At 38.4% G+C, this 19,714-nt stretch overlaps 2 protein-coding genes across 11 annotated transcripts; one reads left to right on the top strand and one right to left on the bottom strand.

The window, feature by feature from the left end:
• Nucleotides 1-1,960: 1,960 nt before the first annotated feature.
• LOC122074708 lies at nucleotides 1,961-15,829 on the bottom strand. 9 transcript variants are annotated; one of them, XM_042639656.1, is made up of 6 exons: nucleotides 15,566-15,829; nucleotides 7,786-7,905; nucleotides 3,275-3,318; nucleotides 2,899-3,170; nucleotides 2,762-2,822; nucleotides 1,961-2,612 (listed from the first exon to the last, which is right to left on the bottom strand). In XM_042639656.1, exons 3-6 carry the CDS (start codon nucleotides 3,296-3,298, stop codon nucleotides 2,610-2,612), a joined length of 360 nt encoding a protein of 119 aa, XP_042495590.1. In that variant the 5' UTR covers nucleotides 3,299-3,318; nucleotides 7,786-7,905; nucleotides 15,566-15,829; the 3' UTR covers nucleotides 1,961-2,609. The 9 variants fall into 9 exon arrangements, 1 of the variants encoding a protein (XP_042495590.1); XR_006139025.1 differs by lacking the exons at nucleotides 1,961-2,612; nucleotides 2,762-2,822; nucleotides 2,899-3,170; nucleotides 3,275-3,318 and adding exons at nucleotides 4,479-4,614; nucleotides 4,732-4,944; nucleotides 5,049-5,175; nucleotides 6,815-6,895; XR_006139029.1 differs by lacking the exons at nucleotides 1,961-2,612; nucleotides 2,762-2,822; nucleotides 2,899-3,170; nucleotides 3,275-3,318 and adding exons at nucleotides 4,479-4,614; nucleotides 4,732-4,944; nucleotides 5,049-5,119; nucleotides 6,815-6,895.
• Nucleotides 4,219-11,343, top strand: LOC122074706 (UPF0496 protein 1-like). 2 transcript variants are annotated; one of them, XM_042639655.1, is made up of 3 exons: nucleotides 4,219-5,460; nucleotides 10,818-10,851; nucleotides 10,996-11,343. In XM_042639655.1, the coding sequence occupies exons 1-3, from the start codon at nucleotides 4,399-4,401 to the stop codon at nucleotides 11,004-11,006; spliced, it is 1,107 nt and encodes a 368-aa protein (XP_042495589.1). In that variant the 5' UTR covers nucleotides 4,219-4,398; the 3' UTR covers nucleotides 11,007-11,343. The 2 variants fall into 2 exon arrangements, with proteins under 2 accessions (XP_042495589.1, XP_042495588.1); XM_042639654.1 differs by having other exon boundaries at nucleotides 10,818-10,864.
• Nucleotides 15,830-19,714: the final 3,885 nt, after the last annotated feature.

Raw genomic sequence — 19,714 nt, 5'->3', positions numbered from 1 at the left:
GATCAGACCATACCCCTTCATTTTTACTACCGAGGCTAGCCGAGTAAGCAACATCATCTTTTTCGCTTTGAGTCAATATAGATGTTTTATCCTGATCATAAGAAAGTTATTTCCTTATCTTGAGCCACCCCTAATTGGGGCTTAAAGCCTCAATTCTTTTTAGTAAACGGTCCCATTGTAGGGTTTATTTGATTGCAAGAGAAATTTAAAGGGAAAGAAAGTGAAATTTTTAAACTTGAAAAATAAAATTTTTTTCATCATTACTCTATGTGATTTTTGAGAATAGGATCAGAGTAAAAAAAAAAAAAAAGATTACAATTCTTAGTTCACTTACTTGGTAACAACAAAATGCACCTTTATTTAAAATATTACATTTATTATAGAGACTGCTGGTGTAAGGGTAATCTGTCATCCACACCAATGACAACATGCATAATGGTATCATTGTGTCACCGTTCTTTTTTGGCTTATTATGTCTCTTGTAATATTTTCTCTTCCTTTCTTTTCTTTTCTTGATTACCAACGTAACCTTAATGATTTTCAGCTAATGGAATAAATTTATGTGTAATTTTGTTAAAAGTGGAGGTCGTATTAGATATTTTTCTAAAATATGGAGGTGACATCATATTAAATTTAAAATAAAAGGGGGTACAAAAAAAATTTCCCTCTTTATATTTTGATTGGTATAAAATTGACAGATTCAAGTCAATACAAACTTATCCAAAATTCCAAATCAATATCATATCTAAATATCTGACATTGAAGAAGTAAATTCCTACATATAAGAGGGTCAAGCTGAAGGATGAGAGGCAGTAGCATGGTTTCAAGTATCAGTATCGTATTGATCATATCGGCCATATTATATCGGTATTGGTTGAGACCAATCCCCGATCCCTGACTGAACCTGGTCGAGTACCTATATCATTTCATGGGTAATACCAAGAACTAAATCCTTGGGCAGTAGGTGTAGAAACTAGAAATTAAGGACGTTTTGAGATTTATGAAACTTTCCCACTCTTTAGTTAGTTAAAGGAGAATTAACTATCACTCCCCTACACTTAGCCTTATATTTACTAAAACTCCCCCTCCTTTTACCTTTTTTTGATACTCCCTTGCTTTCGGATTGTTACATTTCTTTCTCCCTCCTCTTTTTAAATACCCAGATTACCCCTCCTTTACATTGTAACCTATTAAACTTTTTTCAAATTTTTTTTTGTTCAAAACATGCTTTTACTAATCTCAAAAAAGGCTTTGTCCTTCTATTATTACTTGGTTTAAATGTTGCTTTGTTTGCTAAAACTCAAACTCCTCCTTGACTCTCATATCATCATTTTTTTTTTTTTTTTTTTTTTTTTTTTTTTAAATTATCATTAATATTGAGTCACTTAAAGATATTATTTATTTATTAGTTTTTTTTTTTAGGTCTCATCCATCATCAAAGTTATTGTTTATTTATTACTTTTTCTTCTCTCGTCTCATCCATTAGAGTTTAATAATCTATTTTTTATCGGTATTGGACTGGTATCAGTCTCAATCGATACTAATTCAGATTTCTATCAAATTTAATCTTACATTCCCCGTTAGGATTGTGACACATGATTTTAGAGATTAAAAAAATTGATAAAAGTATTGGATTTGTATGGTTCCCTTCCACAGTGAAGAGATTTAATTTTATGGAAACTCACCACTCTCTAATGGAGGATGGGACTCATGTAAAATATTGATTTTCATTCTCAATCAATTTGAAAAAAATTTAATAAGTTACAAGTGAAAGGAAAGGATAATCTGAATATTTAAAACGAGCAGGGAAGAAAGAGATGTAAGAATCTAAAAATAGAGAAGTATTAGAAAAAATGTAAAAGATAAAGAAATTTTGACAAATATAGAGCAAGTGTGGGAGAGTGATGGTAAATTTCTCTGTAAACTATGTTTGGTAATCAAGAAACAAAAAAAATTAAAAAGATAAAAAAAAAAATTGAATTAGAAGAAAAAAACAAGACAAATAAAAAATCATTATGTAATAATTTTGTTTTTTAAATTATATCATTTACTATCTTCTTTTCTTTTCTTCACTTTTCTTGGTTACCACACATACCCTATGTCAATTTCTTTGCGAAAGTACCTATCCATCCACTCGCAACCCCCGGATGCCAACATTATCAACCGATGTCATCATTAAATGAAACTACCCACTCTTTTAAGAAATAAACCCGCAACCCTGGCTGCTGATATCATTTACGCATATCATCTGGCTGTTATTACTTCCCTCCCTCCATAGCTTATCAGATCTTTAAATCCATGTCAATTTTTTTGCGAAGCTACTTTCCCACTCTTCTTTACTCCTTAATTGCATCCCTTTCTTCCAAAAGAAAAAAAAATAAAAATAAAAATAAAAATAAAAATAAAATAAAATAAATTGCACCCCTGTCCTCTCCGCTATCCTATTCCTGCCGTATTTAGTGCTGAGTCATTGAACACTAAACGTAGGTTGATGAGTTGTGGGCCTTTCCAAACAACCATCACAGTTGTGCCAATGGTGGATAAGATCACTCCTCATACCTTTGTTTGACCCTCAATCGTGGTGAACCTGAAAGTTTCTCTCCGGAAAATCACTGCCATAATGAGGTGTCTTGATGTCATTAGTGTCACAGACATGGACCTCAATTACCATCAAAACAAAAACAAATTAGAGAAACCAACTCTTCTACTTGAGGATAATTAAGCCAAACAAGGTTGAGAGAGAGAGAGAGAGAGAGATTACAGGATGAAACCCAACAAGAACGCCCAGAAGAATATTTTGACTGAGTGGAGGTCTTTTACCCCTGCAAATCCAAAGCCAGAAAAATCATGAGAGAGAGAGAGAGAGGGGGGGGGGTTTGGTCTTTTATATTTTTGTACCTTTCTAAGAAACAAGCGAGAAGGGAGAGGAGGATGGTAGAGATAATGTGCTCGTAGACCATAAAAATAGGGCCACTGACACCACTGGAGATGATGGATTGCAGGAGAACTAACAACCTATGATGACGTGTCCATATCAGATCCTTCATGTTGCATTGCCACAATTTGAAAAGGAAGTAAAGAATTTCAAGGTTGCTGGGAACCCATTGACGGAGGACTTCTTCCAGGAATTCGCAATGGTTCACAAGCATCAGGTGTTGATGTTCCAGAAACTGCAACTCCGAAAGAACACAATAGATAAGAAGCTAGAATCTGCAAAGCCATGGAGGAAGATTTCAAACATCATATGTGCTGCAACTTTTGCTGCTGCACTTACTTGCTCAGTGGTGGCGGCTTCCATGTCAGCGCGTCATGCTGTTGCTGCGAATAGAGAAGGGGAGGCACTGAAGATTTTAGTGGAGGATTTCAAGAAGAAGTTGGGGGTTTTTATGAAAAACATAGAGGATTTGATCGAACAAACTGATAGATGCGGCCAGGATATTCAAAGGGCGAGGACAGTTGTTCTGCAAGGGTAAGTAAACATCCCAAGAGCTGAAGAAACCTATTAGTATGCACCGCTGAGTGCTGAGTGCTGAGTGCTAAGTGCTGCTTGTTTCTATAACTCTGTAATTTTCAGACTTGAGATACGTTCAGTTCTTAGTTTGGATTTGTTAAGGTGGTATTTGTATATTAAATTCTAGGTTTTCAATTATCTAGTATTGATCTTATTCATACTCACAGAATGTAATTTAAGTACCAAGTTCACCAGTAGTAGTAAACTTCAGAATGTGATGATTCTGTCTGCATAGTACAAATATTCGATTTCTACTCTCTCTCTTTGTTTTCAAGAATTCAACCTTTATGATTGTTGATCTTCAGGACACCTGGATTGCAGCAGACTATCATTCTTCACATCAGTGTACTCTCAGTTTGATGCAACTCTTAATATGTAAAGATGATATAAATCGACATATATAACCAAACAATCTCTTCATCAAGAACCACAACCGAGGATTCTATCTGGTGTACAGTTGCACATGCTGGAAATAACTAACATCTTTTTGTTCGTGTGTCGACTGTAGACCTCTGAAAGAGATTTGACAAGGTATTACTCGATATAAATATTGGAGAGGATTTTTATCCAATAAACAGGTTACACATGTCCAATCCAAGATCAGGTTCTCGTACAAATACCTGATCCGGATTCAACAAGATGTCGAAACTCCGGCTGCTGACATCATCAACCCATATTTCAATTTATCTGCGTGACACTTTCTTTACTCTTCAGCCGCAACCCCTGTCCTGGCCGCTGTCTGATTTCTGTCGTATTCAACCATCTTCGGCAGTAGGAACCAACCAAGTAGCTTCCTTCTGTAAGCTTTATAAATAGCAAAACCCTCAATCCTATCAAGCCCAAGTGCCCTTCAAAATCTCTCTCTCTCTCTCTCTCCCTCAGCATCGATGGGAGGACAATTCAGTATGAGAAAAGGGGAGGCTCCACCTGTCCTTCAGCTCGATACCAATTTGCAGTACACAGCAGAGCTTAGCTCAAATGAAGCAGCATTCACGCTCGACCCAAATTTGCAGTCTTTTGATTGCAACCCACAACTCGGCCCCAACCGTTTCATTGACACAATCGCCTCTGGGGTCGAGCTTCGAGCTCTGTGCTTTGAGTCTCTGAAAGAAGTTAGTGGAAGCTTGGATGAGGTGAACCATCAAATCATCCAAGCCATCTTAGATTGTAAGAAAAGTAAATGGAAAAACCAGCAACTCTTGGAGATTGTGAATGATTACTTCCAGAACAGTCGCCAAACTTTAGGTTTCTGTACGGCCTTGAAGAAATGCCTACTGAAAGCCTGTGAGAACCAGTCATTGATCCTTCATGTTGCATTGCCACAATTTGAAAAGCAACTAAAGAATTTCAAGGCTGCTGGGAACCCATTCACGGAGGACTTTTTCCAGGAATTCGCAACCGTTCAAAAGCATCAGGTGTCGATGTTCAAGAAGCTGCAACTCCGAAAGAACACAATAGATAAGAAGCTAGAATATGTAAAGTCATGGGGGAAGATTTCAAACATCATATTTGCTGCAACTTTTGCTGCTGCACTTACTTGCTCAGTGGTGGCGGCGTCAATGCCAGCTTCTCATATTGTTGCTGCAGTTGCAGCGGCTACTTCAATTCCTGTAGGATCAATCGGTACATGGTTTAATTCACTTTTGACAGGCTATGAGAATGAGCTGCAAGGACAGATGGAATTGATTATCTCAATGCAGGCTTGCACTTCTGTTGCAATCAAGGACTTGTATACTATTTGGGTTCCGGTTAACTGTTTGGCAATAGAAATTCAAACTCTGATGCAGAATGCTGATTCTGCGCATAGGGAAGGGGAGGCACTGAAGATTTTAGTAAAGGATATCAAGAAGAAGTTGGAGGTTTTTATGAAAAACATAGAGGATTTGATCGAACAAACTGATAGATGCAGCCAGGGGATTCAATGGGCGAGGACAGTTGTTCTCGAGAGGGTAAGTAAACATCCTAAGAGCTGAAGAAACCTATGGTATGCACTGCTGATTGCTGACTGCTGACTGCTGACTGCTGCTTGTTTCTGTAACTCTGTAATTTTCAGAATTGATACTTTCAGTTCTTCGTTTGGATTTGTTTGGGGTAGGGCACGGTTGGGGTGGTGGGGTACGTGCCTGGTGTGTGAATCTCGTTAAATCTCTGTGTCGTACGGATCTATTGTATCTTTATTATTCGTGTTTCTTGGTGTTTTATCTTACATAAAGGATCATTTATTTTCCCTATAAGCAGTCATGTTCTTCTCTTGCTGAATTTTTTCTTCATAGTTTATTGTTTTAGAGATTATAGTGGTCAGACACTACTGGTCCTTGTTCCAGAGTTGGGAAAGTTGGGATTGGATGGTGAAGCTCTCTCTTCCTCTCTCTCTGTGTCTCGCACACAAATATCCATCTTCCCTGTTTTTCTCAGACCACCATTAAAGAGTATCAAACTATGATATATAATGCAGATCACATTTCCTTTGAAGGGCATACCGGTATACCAGCTAGTGTCTACAAGATCATTTGCTTACTTAGTCCTTGTGATGGGGCATCCTCCTTACATCTTGTCCGTGAATATATGTGATATACCATACACCCATTGACCAGTCAATGGTCGGGAGGTGGCACCTTGACCTCATTAGCACAAGCACAAGCCAACCTCTTCAACCAGCAATAGGGGCTCCGACCTCGCGACCTCCTTGCACCCTTAAACCCTAACCAAGGTGGCTAACCAAGGTCAGGCAGTTATTTTAACCCCCAAACCCACCACGGTTAAGTTAGTCGTTACAGAACCTTACTGTGGTCAGGTTAGCTGTTGTGACAGCCAACCCAGGTTGAGTTAACTGTTATAGGACCAGCCAGCTCAGCCACGACAAAGAATAACTCTAAAATAGGATGAGGACATGTGTGAGCATGCCAGAGACCCCTTAACCAGTGAGGAGGAATCGTGTTGCCTATATAAGGAAGACTCAGCCAGTTTTACAGGTAAGAATCTTAATTGACTGAATACACTATGTACGCATGAGAATATCAGGACTTGACTTTGGCATCGGAGCCTCCTCTCGGAACTCTCTCCGGGCTAGTTTCTAATCTGTGTTATGCAGGTTCGCGTCATCCGGAATCTTGCAACAACAATATGTTTTGATTTATTAAGGCTATCTAGTTATAGAAATGAGAAAATGTTGGATAACATAGTTTTAGTTTCAAGTGAATATATCTGAATCAACCTGTACAGTCACTGTTCAAAGAATATGCATATTATTTAGTCGACAAAAAATTAAAGAAAACCTATAAATAAAATTTTTGGACAACTTACATATGCTGTTGATGCAAGCAAGGATATGCACAAAATTCCTTTCTCTCCCACTAGAGGATTTATAAGTTGAAGCACCAAACTCTAGTGGCCAAATTTCAGCACCAATGAATGGGGGTGGGGGGGGGGGGGGTGGAGGTTTTAAAAATGTTAAAACATGATCATCTACTTCTCTCTGCACATCAATGTAGCAACGAAATTTCCTTGAAAGAAACAACAGATGGCGAAAAATTAAGTTCTAGAATTGAAGATTTGGATCCAAAAAATCAAATTAAGTGTCAAGGAATGAAATTCTTAAAAGCTACAGAGTCTAAAGCATCTTGGAGGCAAATGGTAACACAATTTGAACTCGATCATCAACTAATCATAAATAATACAGAATGCGCCTTAAGCCTAAGAATTCAGTGTTTGACATCAAGATTAGACCAATACCCAAACGAAGCAAGGGAAACTTCAGACAGGAAAAGTACAGTTTATGAACTTTGTGTCAGGTTGGAAGCTTTAGGTTGGAACTTTGGTTATCCAAAGCTCAGCTTTAGGTTGGAAGCTTAAGATCTTCTTGATCAGTCTGTTTTGGGCTTTGTGTCATTCCAGTGAAACATCCCAATCCCATGGATGTAGCATTTCTTAATGGGTTGTTTATATATGAAGTTCCTTGCCATAACTTTCCAACCACAGTTTTTCTCACTGAAAATAAATGTCAAAACTGAGAGAACTACCTACCATGGGCTAATTAAAGCCACTGACTACTAAATACTTTTCTGTGAATATTTTTTTACTTCAAAGTAAAAGTGCAAATAGAGGAATGAACACTCATGGAGAAATGGCAGGAAGGAGACCACGATTTATTTCATTTAGTCTGAGCTCAAATTAGGATGATCAGGATGAAATAGTCTCACAATCCTCAGTTTCAACACATAAAAATCCATACAGATTCCATAGTATCAAAATGCCTGAAAAGAGAAGCTCCACACCTGAGAAAAAATAGAACCAGAAATAGATGAATGTCGGTCCTGCCTTGGAACTGGCTTAATTGTTTCAACCAGAAATAGCTTCAAATAAACTGGACAAACTGCTCGCAAGAGTATGGATACCTGAAAAACAGTGTTGTCAAATAGGTATACTGGGAAAGAAATTATACAGACATATGTTGTTAAAACTATGACTAAATTTGAGCAAGAACATGCCTCAAATATAATGTTCAGGAAGAATACGTGACAACAGATTACCCAGGAAATTTGAAACAGCAAAAAGACCTTTAATCCATCCAAATGCTGCAGCCTTCATACTGTTGTCTTCCACAACATCAACCTTACCCTAAACCGAGTCAATATATTTAAATCTAAAATTCTGACATCCAATGTTATTTGTATTGATATGTTAATTGATCTATATAACAAATCACTTACCTTCATTGCACTTACCTCCGTTTGTACTTGTGCACTGGATTATATATATATATATATATATATTTTTTTTTTTGTTATATTCTAGAAAAGTTGACCCTATCTAGTTAGGATCAAGCTAAGTTGAGTTTAGTATTTTAGTAAAATCATTGTAATGTTCATTTCAATAATGCTTTATTTTTTGTAGATGGATCCACTTTTTATTGAACGACGAATTTATGAAGAAAGGGAGGGTTTTGAATGTGGGGAAAATGATGTTGATTATTCTATATTTGGATCAGATAGTGATGAATCATTTGATGATACTGCCACTGGGTTCAATCAATCAGAGTGTGTTACTATAACTGAAGGTCAAGAGTTCCCCAATTATGAAGAAGCATTTGAGCATTATGTGCGGTATGCAAGAGCTCATGGGTTTGCTATTAGGAAACAACACACTTTTAACAGGGACTGGGGTGATAGAGGGGTATATAGGAAGGACTTTGTATGTTTTAGAGGTTGCAGTGTACAAAAGAAGGCAAATATTAATAGAGATATTGTCTATCCTAATAATGATGTAACACACAATGATGTTGATAATATTGGCGGCAGTAATGGTTCTGAAAATATCCAAAACTCCCTACAGAAGCAGAAGAATATCAAACGATCATCTAAGAGATGCAATTGTCCTGCCTACATGAGTGTGAAAGAGGAGAAAGATGGTGATTTGCGGGTTTGGAGGGTGTTTCGATTCAAAGATCAACACAATCATGAGCTTTTGACCCAGAATGAAGTGTGTCATTTAGTTTCCTATCGTCATATATCGGAACAAATGAGGGACCGTTTGTTGACCCTTAGTGAATCACGGGTACCTGTTAGGCAAATGATGATGATTTTAGAAAAGGAACTCAACGTTGGTGTTGGTGGACTTCCTTTTAACTCAAGGGATGCTTACAATTTCTTACGGGTTGCGAAAACTATTAAGAATACGAATGACGCAGATAGACTTGTGCTTAAATGCAAGGGGTTGAAGGAAAAAGACAAATGATTTTCAGTATGAACATGTGGTCGATGATGATAATCGGCTAAAGTATATTGCTTGGTCTCATTCAGCGTCTCTATATGGGTATCAACATTATGGTGATGTCATAGTGTTTGACACGACGTACAAGTTAAACATATATAAAATGCCAGTAGGTATTTGGGTCAGTGTAACCAATCATAGTTCAAGTTGTGTTTTTGGTTGTTGTGTGCTAGCAAATGAGCCTGTTGAATCCTTCCAATGGGCATTTAAGGTAAATGATCAAATTCTAACCTACTAAATACTATGCTTTGAATTATATTTACTGTCTAGAGCTCCTACTTATTATTCTTATGGTATGTAGGTATTTGTAAATTTTATGGGTGGAAAAGCACCTCAAACTATCATAACTGAACAAGATCGTGCCATTCAGGATGCCATTCAGAATGTGTTGCCCAACACAAAGCATGCTTTGTGTATGTGGCACTTAGGTAAGAAAATCCCAAGTTGGGTGGGTCCGAGGTTGGGTGCAATGTTAAAGGAGTTTACTCATGGCTGCTCTGGAAATGCTAATACCAAGTTGTTAGTCAGCAAACTGGGTTGAAATTTTGCATATGCTTTTAAATTATTATCTTGTGGTTTGGGTAGGAGTTCTGGGTTTCATGGATCAGTACTAGTCAATGCACCATGGTTTCATAAGGATATTGCTGCTCTGGAAATGCTAATACCAAGTTGTTAGTCAGCATATGCTTTTAAATATCTGGCAAAAATTTCCTGTATTTGGATTAAATTTAGAATAATTAATGCAATTGTAATAATTTTAAGTGAAGTATATAGTCATACATTTCCGGATCATGATGTACCAGTATATATAGATGTAGGAGGATATATTATGGACCAATCAAATGGGTGTTCGGCCAATCAACAGAGACCCTAGCTTTCTTAGAGTGGGCTGGAGCCTGTTACCTGTTTTTACTGGATAACTCCATGTGAATGTGTTGGATCTTTCTTTTGATCCCTCTTGTCTTTGTAAGGTTGAGGATACAAAGGGAAGTGCTTTTAAGGTTTTCGTGTGCAACCAGACAATATTTATGAGGATGCTGGACTGAAACTAGAGTTGTTCATGGTTATGAATTCCTAAAAACAAGTGTATTAACCACTTGGTCTCCAATGAGAAGCATAAGGGCCAATGAAGGCACACATAGACTTTGAACAGTTTTGGTGCTATTCCCCTGTGGAACTCTTTTAACCTCTATCTCTCCAGATGCACACACTATTATACGTGGATGACTTGAGTTGACAAATTTGTTAAAAGAACTGATTCTTGTTCCAACAATGTCAGTTTTGACTGGTTTATACTTCTTTCCTATCTGTTGATAATTGCATGTTTCCTGGCTGCTACTCGCTACTGATCTTGGTCACTTGGACTTTGGTGCTTCTTGGATTTTATTCTTGGTTGCCTTGCATTCCACCTGCATAACTGCATTTTCTTGCTAGTGTGGTTTATTCTTGGTGGCCTTACCTTCCACTTGCTTGACTGCATCATATTGTTTATGGATTATAATTTGTGGGTCCCTGACTTATCTGGAATGTGGTACAGGATCGACCTTCAACTAAGGTTCATGCAGCCCCAGGTAATAAACTCAGGTCTGCCACATTCCTATTTTTATCAATATTCCAGTATTGTCTTGAGATGACTCTATTTGGATGATGGTTCATACTTTCAAATTCTTTGTACACCCAGAATTCTGATATGCACTTGTTCTGAACTATTATAGGGAGTAAATAGCGCCTTGGAATGTACATTTGACAACTACATCAATGACAGTGAGAGTTGACAGCAACTTGTCCAGAATATGATAACAGATTTCAGTTGGGACTTGTCAGCCTCACAATATGATTTGTTATGGAATATACCTAATGCTAAAGAGAGAAGTGTTCTGGAGTTTGTGGTTTCAATTGTATATAGACACAATTGGGTCGATTTTATCCTCACCTTCCCATTTCCATATATTCTACAGTCAAGTCATGTAATTCTTTGTTGATAGCTGAATAGACTCAATTGTATAAACGCAAATCTTGTTCTTCTATGTGAGTGCAAAGAGATCAATGGTTGAAGTCCTAAAGTCCATGGCAAAGGATATAAACCCATCCTTGGATCACTATATTTAGAATCTTTGATTAGGTATGAAGGTATGGGATTTATACAATTGATGGATTGGAACCATACAATGCGATGATGATATTTACATGGTATATTTGATGAATATTGCTAATTTCAGCAAAGTTAGAAAACTGAAGTTAAGTAAACTCACCAGAAATAATTATGCGTCAATTAATTAATTAATTCTTCTACTTCTTCTTTTTAAATAAAATTTGGCTTAGGTTTTTAAATAATTAGCTGAAGGCTGAAGCTGGCCAAACAGTTGGGTTCACTGTTTTGGACCAGAAAAATCAGCAATGTGATTATCCAAGTAATACCACCATTGTTAAACAACAGAGAATCATGTAGGTGATGATACCAGGTTTGGAAGGGCATGATATTATTTGCAAGCACACACCTTGTATCATTGGATCTCTAGGTAGCCAAATGTCAATAGTTTGTATCATCATCACAACCCAAAAGAAAAGTCACATATGTGGCTACATCAGATAAAAAAAAGGGAAAAAGGTATTTACTGAGTCAAACTGTAGCCTGTTGTATCATAAGTTCCAAAGCATGAGTTGTTTACAACTTGGCTACATCCAGTCAATATTTAAGCCTTCTGATAAATCATCACATGGCTTTGGAAGTCTTTGAATATATCTCAACTAGACAAATTTATACAGAGTTTATGGGCAATTGATGACTCAAGAAAGTCAACAATCATTCAGCTCAAAGCCTTTCTAGTAACAGAGATTACAGTAGCCACTGTTCCATGGTATAGGTAAACACCCACAATGCATCCCAATCACCATCTAACTCAACCAAGACAATTATTCTAGACCAAGCAGATCTGTCCTGAGTTTTAAGCTTCCAACATTGAGGTGAGGTCATGTTAAACAAATTGAACTTGAATATATATGCCAATCTAACTGCAAGTGACTTCTATGTCTTCTTGCAGTATATAGGGCTTCCAAGTCATCTCAAACAAAATTAGAGCTTCAAAACATAAATACAAAACTCAATTACTGTTTTCTATAAACTCAGACTGCAGCAACAGAAATAAGCAACACATATGAAGGATTAAATTCATGGGCTAGTGGAAAATCCCAAAGTCCTTGATCCAGTTTATTAGGGAATTATATATTTATTATATTACAAGGAGCAGCAATCACTGAGGACACCCAATGAAGATGAACCCTTCTATGGCTTCCACTTTCCACCCGATTACCCTGCTGAAGCACACTCAGCAATAGCACTCCTAAGGCCTCTATGTCAGAATGATTTAATTCAGTTTAATAGGCATGGGCCAAGTTAAAACTAGGGAAGAAGAATGCTACCTGGTCGCATGACCATTGCTTCGGCACAGGGGCCAATTCTGATTGCTGGCTTCCCATGTCACAATTTTGATTCCTTTTGCCATTTTTTCTTTATTAAGTAGTTAAAAAGAAGCAGTATGGTTGCATCTTTTTTCCCTTTTTCTTTTTTTTTTTTTTTTTGGGGGGTGGGGGGGGTGGGTGGCCGGGTGGGGAGGGGGTTGCAGTGGCTTCTACTTTGAAAGTCTATAACAACATTTCCGATTGCTGACCAAGATTGCAATTATATTTTTCTTCTGCTTAGGTTTACCCTCAATATTTTTCAATTCAAATCTAGGTCGATGTTACAATTTTTTTGCTTCTCCTTATGTGCAGTTCATTTCAGCCAAGTACTTTCCTGTTCTATCTCAATGGGTATACACCTCTTTCTGTTACTAGAGAAATGGTTGAGCTATGGGAACTAGCTGATTAGAATGTTCCATCGCTAAATAATTTCGCCATTTGTTAATGAACATGATACCCAAATTGTACTAGATGTGTTCCCATTTTTCATGTAGTTGGTCTAAACAGAATCCAAACCATTGAAGGCCACATCAAGTACCAGTTATCTAAACAGGGAGAAAATTCTGCTCCTCCATTTGGAATGCTTTTGAAGCTGTGGACAAGCTTTACAGCTCGCCTTGATTCAACTTCTGTCGAAAGACTCATTCAACCGATTTTTGAAGTTGTCATTGTCTGCTAAGTTCTTTACATGCGTAGAAGTAGGCTGGTTGCATGGGTTATCTTTATACTAGTTCCTTTTTTCCCCTGTTTCAATCCTTTTGAAGAGTATGCACTGTTTCCATGGATCATGTTTAAGTACTTCAATTGAAGACCTGGGTTTCAATTGTTGGGATGAGATTTGGTTGGTCATTGGATTACAAGTGCAGTATGGTTCTAAGCTTGTTGGTTGTAACTTTTATTATTCTTTTATAGATACATATTACTGATTTGTAAGCTTGGCTATGGTCTTCGGAGGTGGCATTTGGATTATGATAGTTAAAGACCCTGAGTTGCTTTTAACAAATTTTCATCTAAATTTTGTGCCCAGAACTAGGACTCTAGGAGAAGTTGTATCTAACAATATTTAAGTTTCTTTGGAATGGTTTAAAAGCTGAGGTAACTGATGATGCAGCTCTTGATTGGCCTAGTCATAGCTTGGACTTGTTAGGTAATACGCCTTATTGGTTTGTGATGAAGCAAAATATGTCCCCTTCCTCAGCACGGCTGAAACGTGTATGCAAACCTGAACAAAAGACTGACCCACCACCTCGGCATTCCATCAGGCTGTGCTGTCACCTCGGCCCTCATCAGGCCGTGCTGCCCCCTCGGCATTCCACCAGGCCATGCTGCCACCCCGGCCCTCCATTAGGCCATGCTGCCACCTCGGCATCTCATCAGGCCGTGCTGCCACCTCGGCCCTCCATCAGGCCGTGCTGCCACCTCGGCCCTCCATCAGGCCGTGCTGCCACCTCGGCCCTCCATCAGGCCGTGCTGCCACCTCGGCCCTCCATCAGGCCGTGCTGCCACCTCGGCACCTCCATCAGGCCGTGCTGCCACCTCGGCCCTCCATCAGGCCGTGCTGCCACCTCGGCCCTCCATCAGGCCGTGCTGCCACCTTGGCATCTCATCAGGCCATGCTGCCACCTCGGCCCTTCATCAAGCCTTGCTGCCACCTCGACATCTCATCAGGATGTGCAGCCACCTCGGCCCTCCACCAGACCGTGCTACTAGTCACCTCGGCTCGACAAACCTGTCACCTCGGCTCGGAACAGTCAAGTAAGGCACCCAAAAACGTGCACACATCCACTCCTATATTCAAGGGACGTGATCCCTGATTATGGGGGCAAGACTCTATCCACTACACGTCATCAGAGGCATCCACCCCTCTCACGACTTGCACCTCTGAGATCAAAGGGGAATATTCCCAGAACATGCCTTGGAACCTGAAATATTCTCAGAATTACAGAGCCACTCCCCTCCATGACTCTACGCCTAAACTGGACTCTCCACAAACGCCCCTCCTTCTCTCTCCATTAGCAGCCTATAAATACCAAGGTAAGCCTCCAACATGGGGATGGATCAATCACTTCTTTTACTGGAAAAGCTCTCTTGAGCATTTGCTACTCCTTCTCTCTCCATCAGCAGCCTATAAATACCAAGGTAAGCCTCCATCATGGGGATGGATCAATCACTCCTTTTACTGGAAAAACTCTCTTGAGCATTTGCTGTGGAAAGATTTGACTTAGACATCGGAGAGTCCCCCGTTGGGTCACCCGGCTCTCCCCTGTCATCTCTTCTGTGCAGGTCGGCTAAGGCACCAGGAACGGCAGGCAAGATCATCCAGTCAATTTTTGCCGCATCAGTTTGCATTGAAATTTTGAAAGAACTTGAAATTGTTTAAAATGATTTATTCCATTGGGAAATTTTCTGATGAGAAAATATGTTCCTGCTGACTTGTGCTGTGATTCGGAGACTCAAATATCTAAGATCCAAATAGACATGAAAGTAAATGCTACATCAACATAAATTGAATTACAATGGGTATCAATATATCCTTGGACTCCTAGCCAAACTACAACTCAAAATTAGAAATTTGCTTACAGGCTGCCATGTTAGTAGTTCAGTCATAACTTTTTCAAAACAAGTCAAGCAGAACTGTACAAATTACACTTGCACCCAAAAATCAAGAAGCAATAACATTTGTAACGTAAATATATATTACAGGATTGTTATTCTTACCTTGGTCGCAGAGTCCGAATACTTGATTGTCGCGCGGTGCTACGCCGCTACCTCAGTGAAGAATAACATTTGTAACGTAAATATATATTACAGGATTGTTATTCTTACCTTGGTCGCAGAGTCCGAATACTTGATTGTCGCGCGGTGCTACGCCGCTACCTCAGTTGTAGAATCCAACTACTCTCCGACTATCACACGGGGTGGAGGTAACGAGAGACTGGGGGAGAGGGAGTCGAGGAACCAAGGTAGAGGGCTAGAGTTTTGGGGATAAGAAAGCCTTTTCTTTTGGAGGGGGCCTTCACCTCCGCCGGAAACGAGGGAGAGAGAGGGGTTGGGTTGCTCAAGGATGGAGACGAGAGAGATTCTCTGGACTATTTTACGTTTTAACCCTTTCTTATAATTTTTAGTTAAAGTTCTTGGGTTTAACGCATTCTCCAGCAGTAAATGTGATTTTACTCAATTATCCCTAAAATTTATTATCATTTGTATCTTTAATCTTAGTTTTACAAGGGTATATAATGTCTTGTTATGTTTAGATATATAACATACCCTTGTTATGATAATAATTTCCCTTATTTAAATTATTATTTTTACATTTTAATTAATTGATTTGAACCATATTAATACAAAACTCTCTCTCTCTTCTCTTCCAGTTATCCAATGCCATTCGATACAACACCAATATTGATCTAATAAGATATTAAACTAATTCGACATATCATCAATGCACCATATCTCTAAATCGCCATCATGCTCGTGTATAGTATTTTAGATTTATATTAAAACCCTATAGGGACTTGTGAACCCTCGGATGGTTGGTGAACCGTCCTTTATGGATGAGTAAAACTTTATTCCATTAATAATTTATCAATATTTTATTATTTTTTATTTTTATTGATATCTGATTAGTATCATTATCTACTGAGAGGCCTAATGCCAATATCTAAAGCTATTTTGCAAGATTAAAAATAAATAAATATTAAATTATAATTAAATTGAAAAATAAAAAATAAATAAATGAAAAAAATTAATAAACTGTAAGGAAAGAGAGAGAGTGTATGTGTGTGTAAATGTGTCAAAACGGAATTAAATCAAAAAACCAAATCCAGTTCCAGACCGAATACCCTGAACCGAATTCAACCCATTATAATATGGTTAAATCATAGATCTGAAATAAGTATTTATAATTCGGTTTGGTTTGGATCTGGATTTATACCAAAAACCATTGGATCTAACTGAAATCGGACCCAATAACTTAACGTCACTTTTTCCTCTTTAACTAAAAACTTAACGTAACTTATATGGAAACCCGACATAATTAATCACCTAAATGATAAATCATCTTATAGAGTTACAATTATAGTCCAACTATAAAACCCTTTTTTTTTTGTTTTTGTTACCATAGGACTCGTGAACTGTGAGTTAAATAATCTACTTAACTGTAACTCTTCAAGTTTGAAATGTTATGTTCTTCATCTTCTCATGATTAGCATAGCAGCGACTCTTTGTCTTAGACAAAATTGCAGTGGCTGAAAGCGTCCCTTCTTCTTTTTCTTACAATTTTTCGATGGCCAATTGATCGATTCTTCTCAACAATATTACAACAAGTCGGTTTTCCATCTCCTACAATGTTGCACTTGTTTGATTTTCAATATCCAATAGTATTGCAACTTTTTGTATGAATTTTTTTATCTTTCTAATGCATGTGTTTTTTCTTGAAACGAAACTTTAGAAATTATTGTTGTTTATTTATAGATATACTGTTGGGATTCATCAAATCTATCACATTGCAGATAATTGGGCGTTTGAGACAAATCTCAATGAGCCATTGAGCTAGAGACTTTTGCCCTTGTTTATTGTTTGTTCCCGAATAGAAATCAGAATCAGATAGGTCGGGTACAAGTATCAATTTTCATAATTGAGATGGGACTTGATCCGGTTCTCTAGATCATACTAACAATCCTTAGACCTGAAACTAAAACCAGACCGAATATTTGGTTCTGGACCAATTGACACACTTATGTGTGTGTGTGATTCCATGAGTAGAAGGGATAATGAGTACAGAAAATAGAAAGAGAGAGAAAATACGAAGAAAAAGGTAATTAATTAAAAAGTCATAACGAAAAAATAAATGGGTTATACATCTCCACTTCTTAGTTGTACGAGAATCCAAGAGCAGTTTCCGCACAAACGTCTGATCCAGATTCCGGACTCCAAAGAAAAGTCGCGACCCCGGCGGCTGAGATCATCCACCATGTCATCATTAAACGGAACTACTGGGTCACTATAAAAAAAAAAACAAAAAAATGAGTCTGAAACCTCGGCTGATGACATCATTAACCCATATCATCCCGATTACACGCCTGTAAATTTCTCTTTCCCACTCTTCTTTACTCTGCAGCCGCACCCCCTGTCCTGGCAGCTTTCCCATTTTCTGCGTCCCAACAAGGGGACCGTAGAAAACCCAGTTCTCTTGCCTGTCCTCTTCGTGGGAATAGGCACCAGTTTCAGGGAAAGCCGCAGGGGCTTCGGTGATCAAGGTGAATGGGGCTGTAAATAGTGCTGGTAGTGGGTTGGACGTCGTATTCAACCATCTTGAGCAGTAGGAACCAACCCAGTAGCTTCCGGCTTCCTGCTTCCTGCGTGACGACACATTAAGAACATTTTGAGATCTATGAAACTTCCCAATGATTAGTTAGATCCTGGACTGCTGATATCATCAACTCATACCATCATTAAACTAATGTCAATGCCTATTAAAATATAATAAGAGAGAGTAAATGAGTTACACATATCCAACTCGTAGTTGTACGAGAATCCATGATTCAGGTTCTTTGTACAAGACCTGATCCCAACTCGAAAAGAAGTCGCCACCCCGGCTGCTGAGATCATCAACTCATGTCATCATTAAACGAAGCTACTTAGTCACTGTAGAAAAATGTCAGAACCTCGGCTGCTGAGTGCTGACATTAACCCATATCATCGTTAAACGCATGTCAATTTCTCTGCGTGGCAGTCTTCTTTACCCCTCTTCTTCACTCTTTAGCCGCATCCCCTGCCCTGGCCGCTATCTAATTTCTGCCGTATTCTATCCAACTTGAGCAGTAAGAACCAACCCAGCAGCTTCCGGCTTCCTGCGTGATGAGAGCATGAGACCATCACTTTTAAAACCTTTGAACCCAATTTAACAGGGAATGTTAGAAGTTTATGTTCACCGTCAAGCAAGTAGGAACTTCCCATATTACCCATTTGCTTTGAGAAAAAAACGAAAGAAGCAAATTTTAGGAAACAAGATCCGATCCGAGTTTTAGAACCATAGCCCCTAAGAGAGAGAAAGAGAGAGAGAGTGTGTGAAATTAAATTCATTTTAGTTCAGATTTTTTTCCTAACCCCACCTTGTCCCACATCATCCCACCACACATCATCAAATGAAATTTTGCTATTGCCCGGATTGTAGCCAAATATCTACAACCCCTGTGGCAGCCAAAGAAATAGTTAGAGGATATTTTGGAAAATATTAAAACCTAAGAGAGTAATTGTGAACCTTAGGGGGAAGTGAATTATTCCATTTCTTTAGCTGTCAGAGAGGGTTGCAACTACCAAATTTTTTCCACACCACTTCCCCTGCCCTATCTAGCCTCACAACATCCCCCTGATTCGAGCTGCCAAACCACCCTTGTTATTTCAAATGATAGTTAATGTGTGCATCTTCTTTTCTTAAACTAATCCAAGAACTACAACCCGGGTAGCAGCCAAATTTTATCCACACTACCTCCTTTGCCTCATCCAACCTCGCAACACCCTCCTCATTCAAGCTGTCAATTCACCCCTTGTTATTTCAAAATGACAATTAATATGTGCATCTTTTTTTCTGAAACCAATCCAATAGTTCAGTACTGATTCAATCCGTTTCGATTCCTCAAACCATGATTGGAACTCAGTATTGTAGTCTCAAACTGGGTAGGGGAGGTGAGACAGTGGATTGGGACTTTAGAAAGCGTTGCAGGGCACAAGGGGAAAATATTGGAACCTAACCATTTTCAATATATATCTTCTTAAGTATTAGAAAATAGAAACATTAATACCTTCAGACTTAACAAGAGCAAGAAAAAGGATCGTTTTTGAAAAAAAAAAAAAAAAGGGAAAAAGTATATAAACAGAGTATACCTCATATAACAGTGCATTGTTGTAAGTCGTTCCAATGAATCGGCAACTCATTCTAGACGAGCCCCACCATTGACGAGGCTGAGTAACACT

This window comes from Macadamia integrifolia, chromosome 3 (genome assembly GCF_013358625.1).
Source record: "Macadamia integrifolia cultivar HAES 741 chromosome 3, SCU_Mint_v3, whole genome shotgun sequence".
NCBI classification, from domain to species: Eukaryota; Viridiplantae; Streptophyta; class Magnoliopsida; order Proteales; family Proteaceae; genus Macadamia; species Macadamia integrifolia.
This window is presented reverse-complemented; position numbering and strand designations above follow the sequence as displayed.

Excerpts from the sequence above, each read along its gene's own strand:
- LOC122074708 (XM_042639656.1), bottom strand. The coding sequence starts at position 3,298 with ATGGAAGCCGCCACCACTGAGCAA. Across the intron at positions 3,171-3,274 it reads AAGCCGCCACCACTGAGCAA|TTTCTGGAACATCAACACCT; the intron begins GTAAGTGCAGCA and ends TCGGAGTTGCAG. Across the intron at positions 2,823-2,898 it reads CTCGCTTGTTTCTTAGAAAG|GGGTAAAAGACCTCCACTCA; the intron begins GTACAAAAATAT and ends TTGGATTTGCAG.
- LOC122074706 (XM_042639654.1), top strand. The coding sequence starts at position 4,399 with ATGGGAGGACAATTCAGTATGAGAAAAGGGGAGGCTCCACCTGTCCTT. Across the intron at positions 5,461-10,817 it reads GGACAGTTGTTCTCGAGAGG|GATCGACCTTCAACTAAGGT; the intron begins GTAAGTAAACAT and ends AATGTGGTACAG.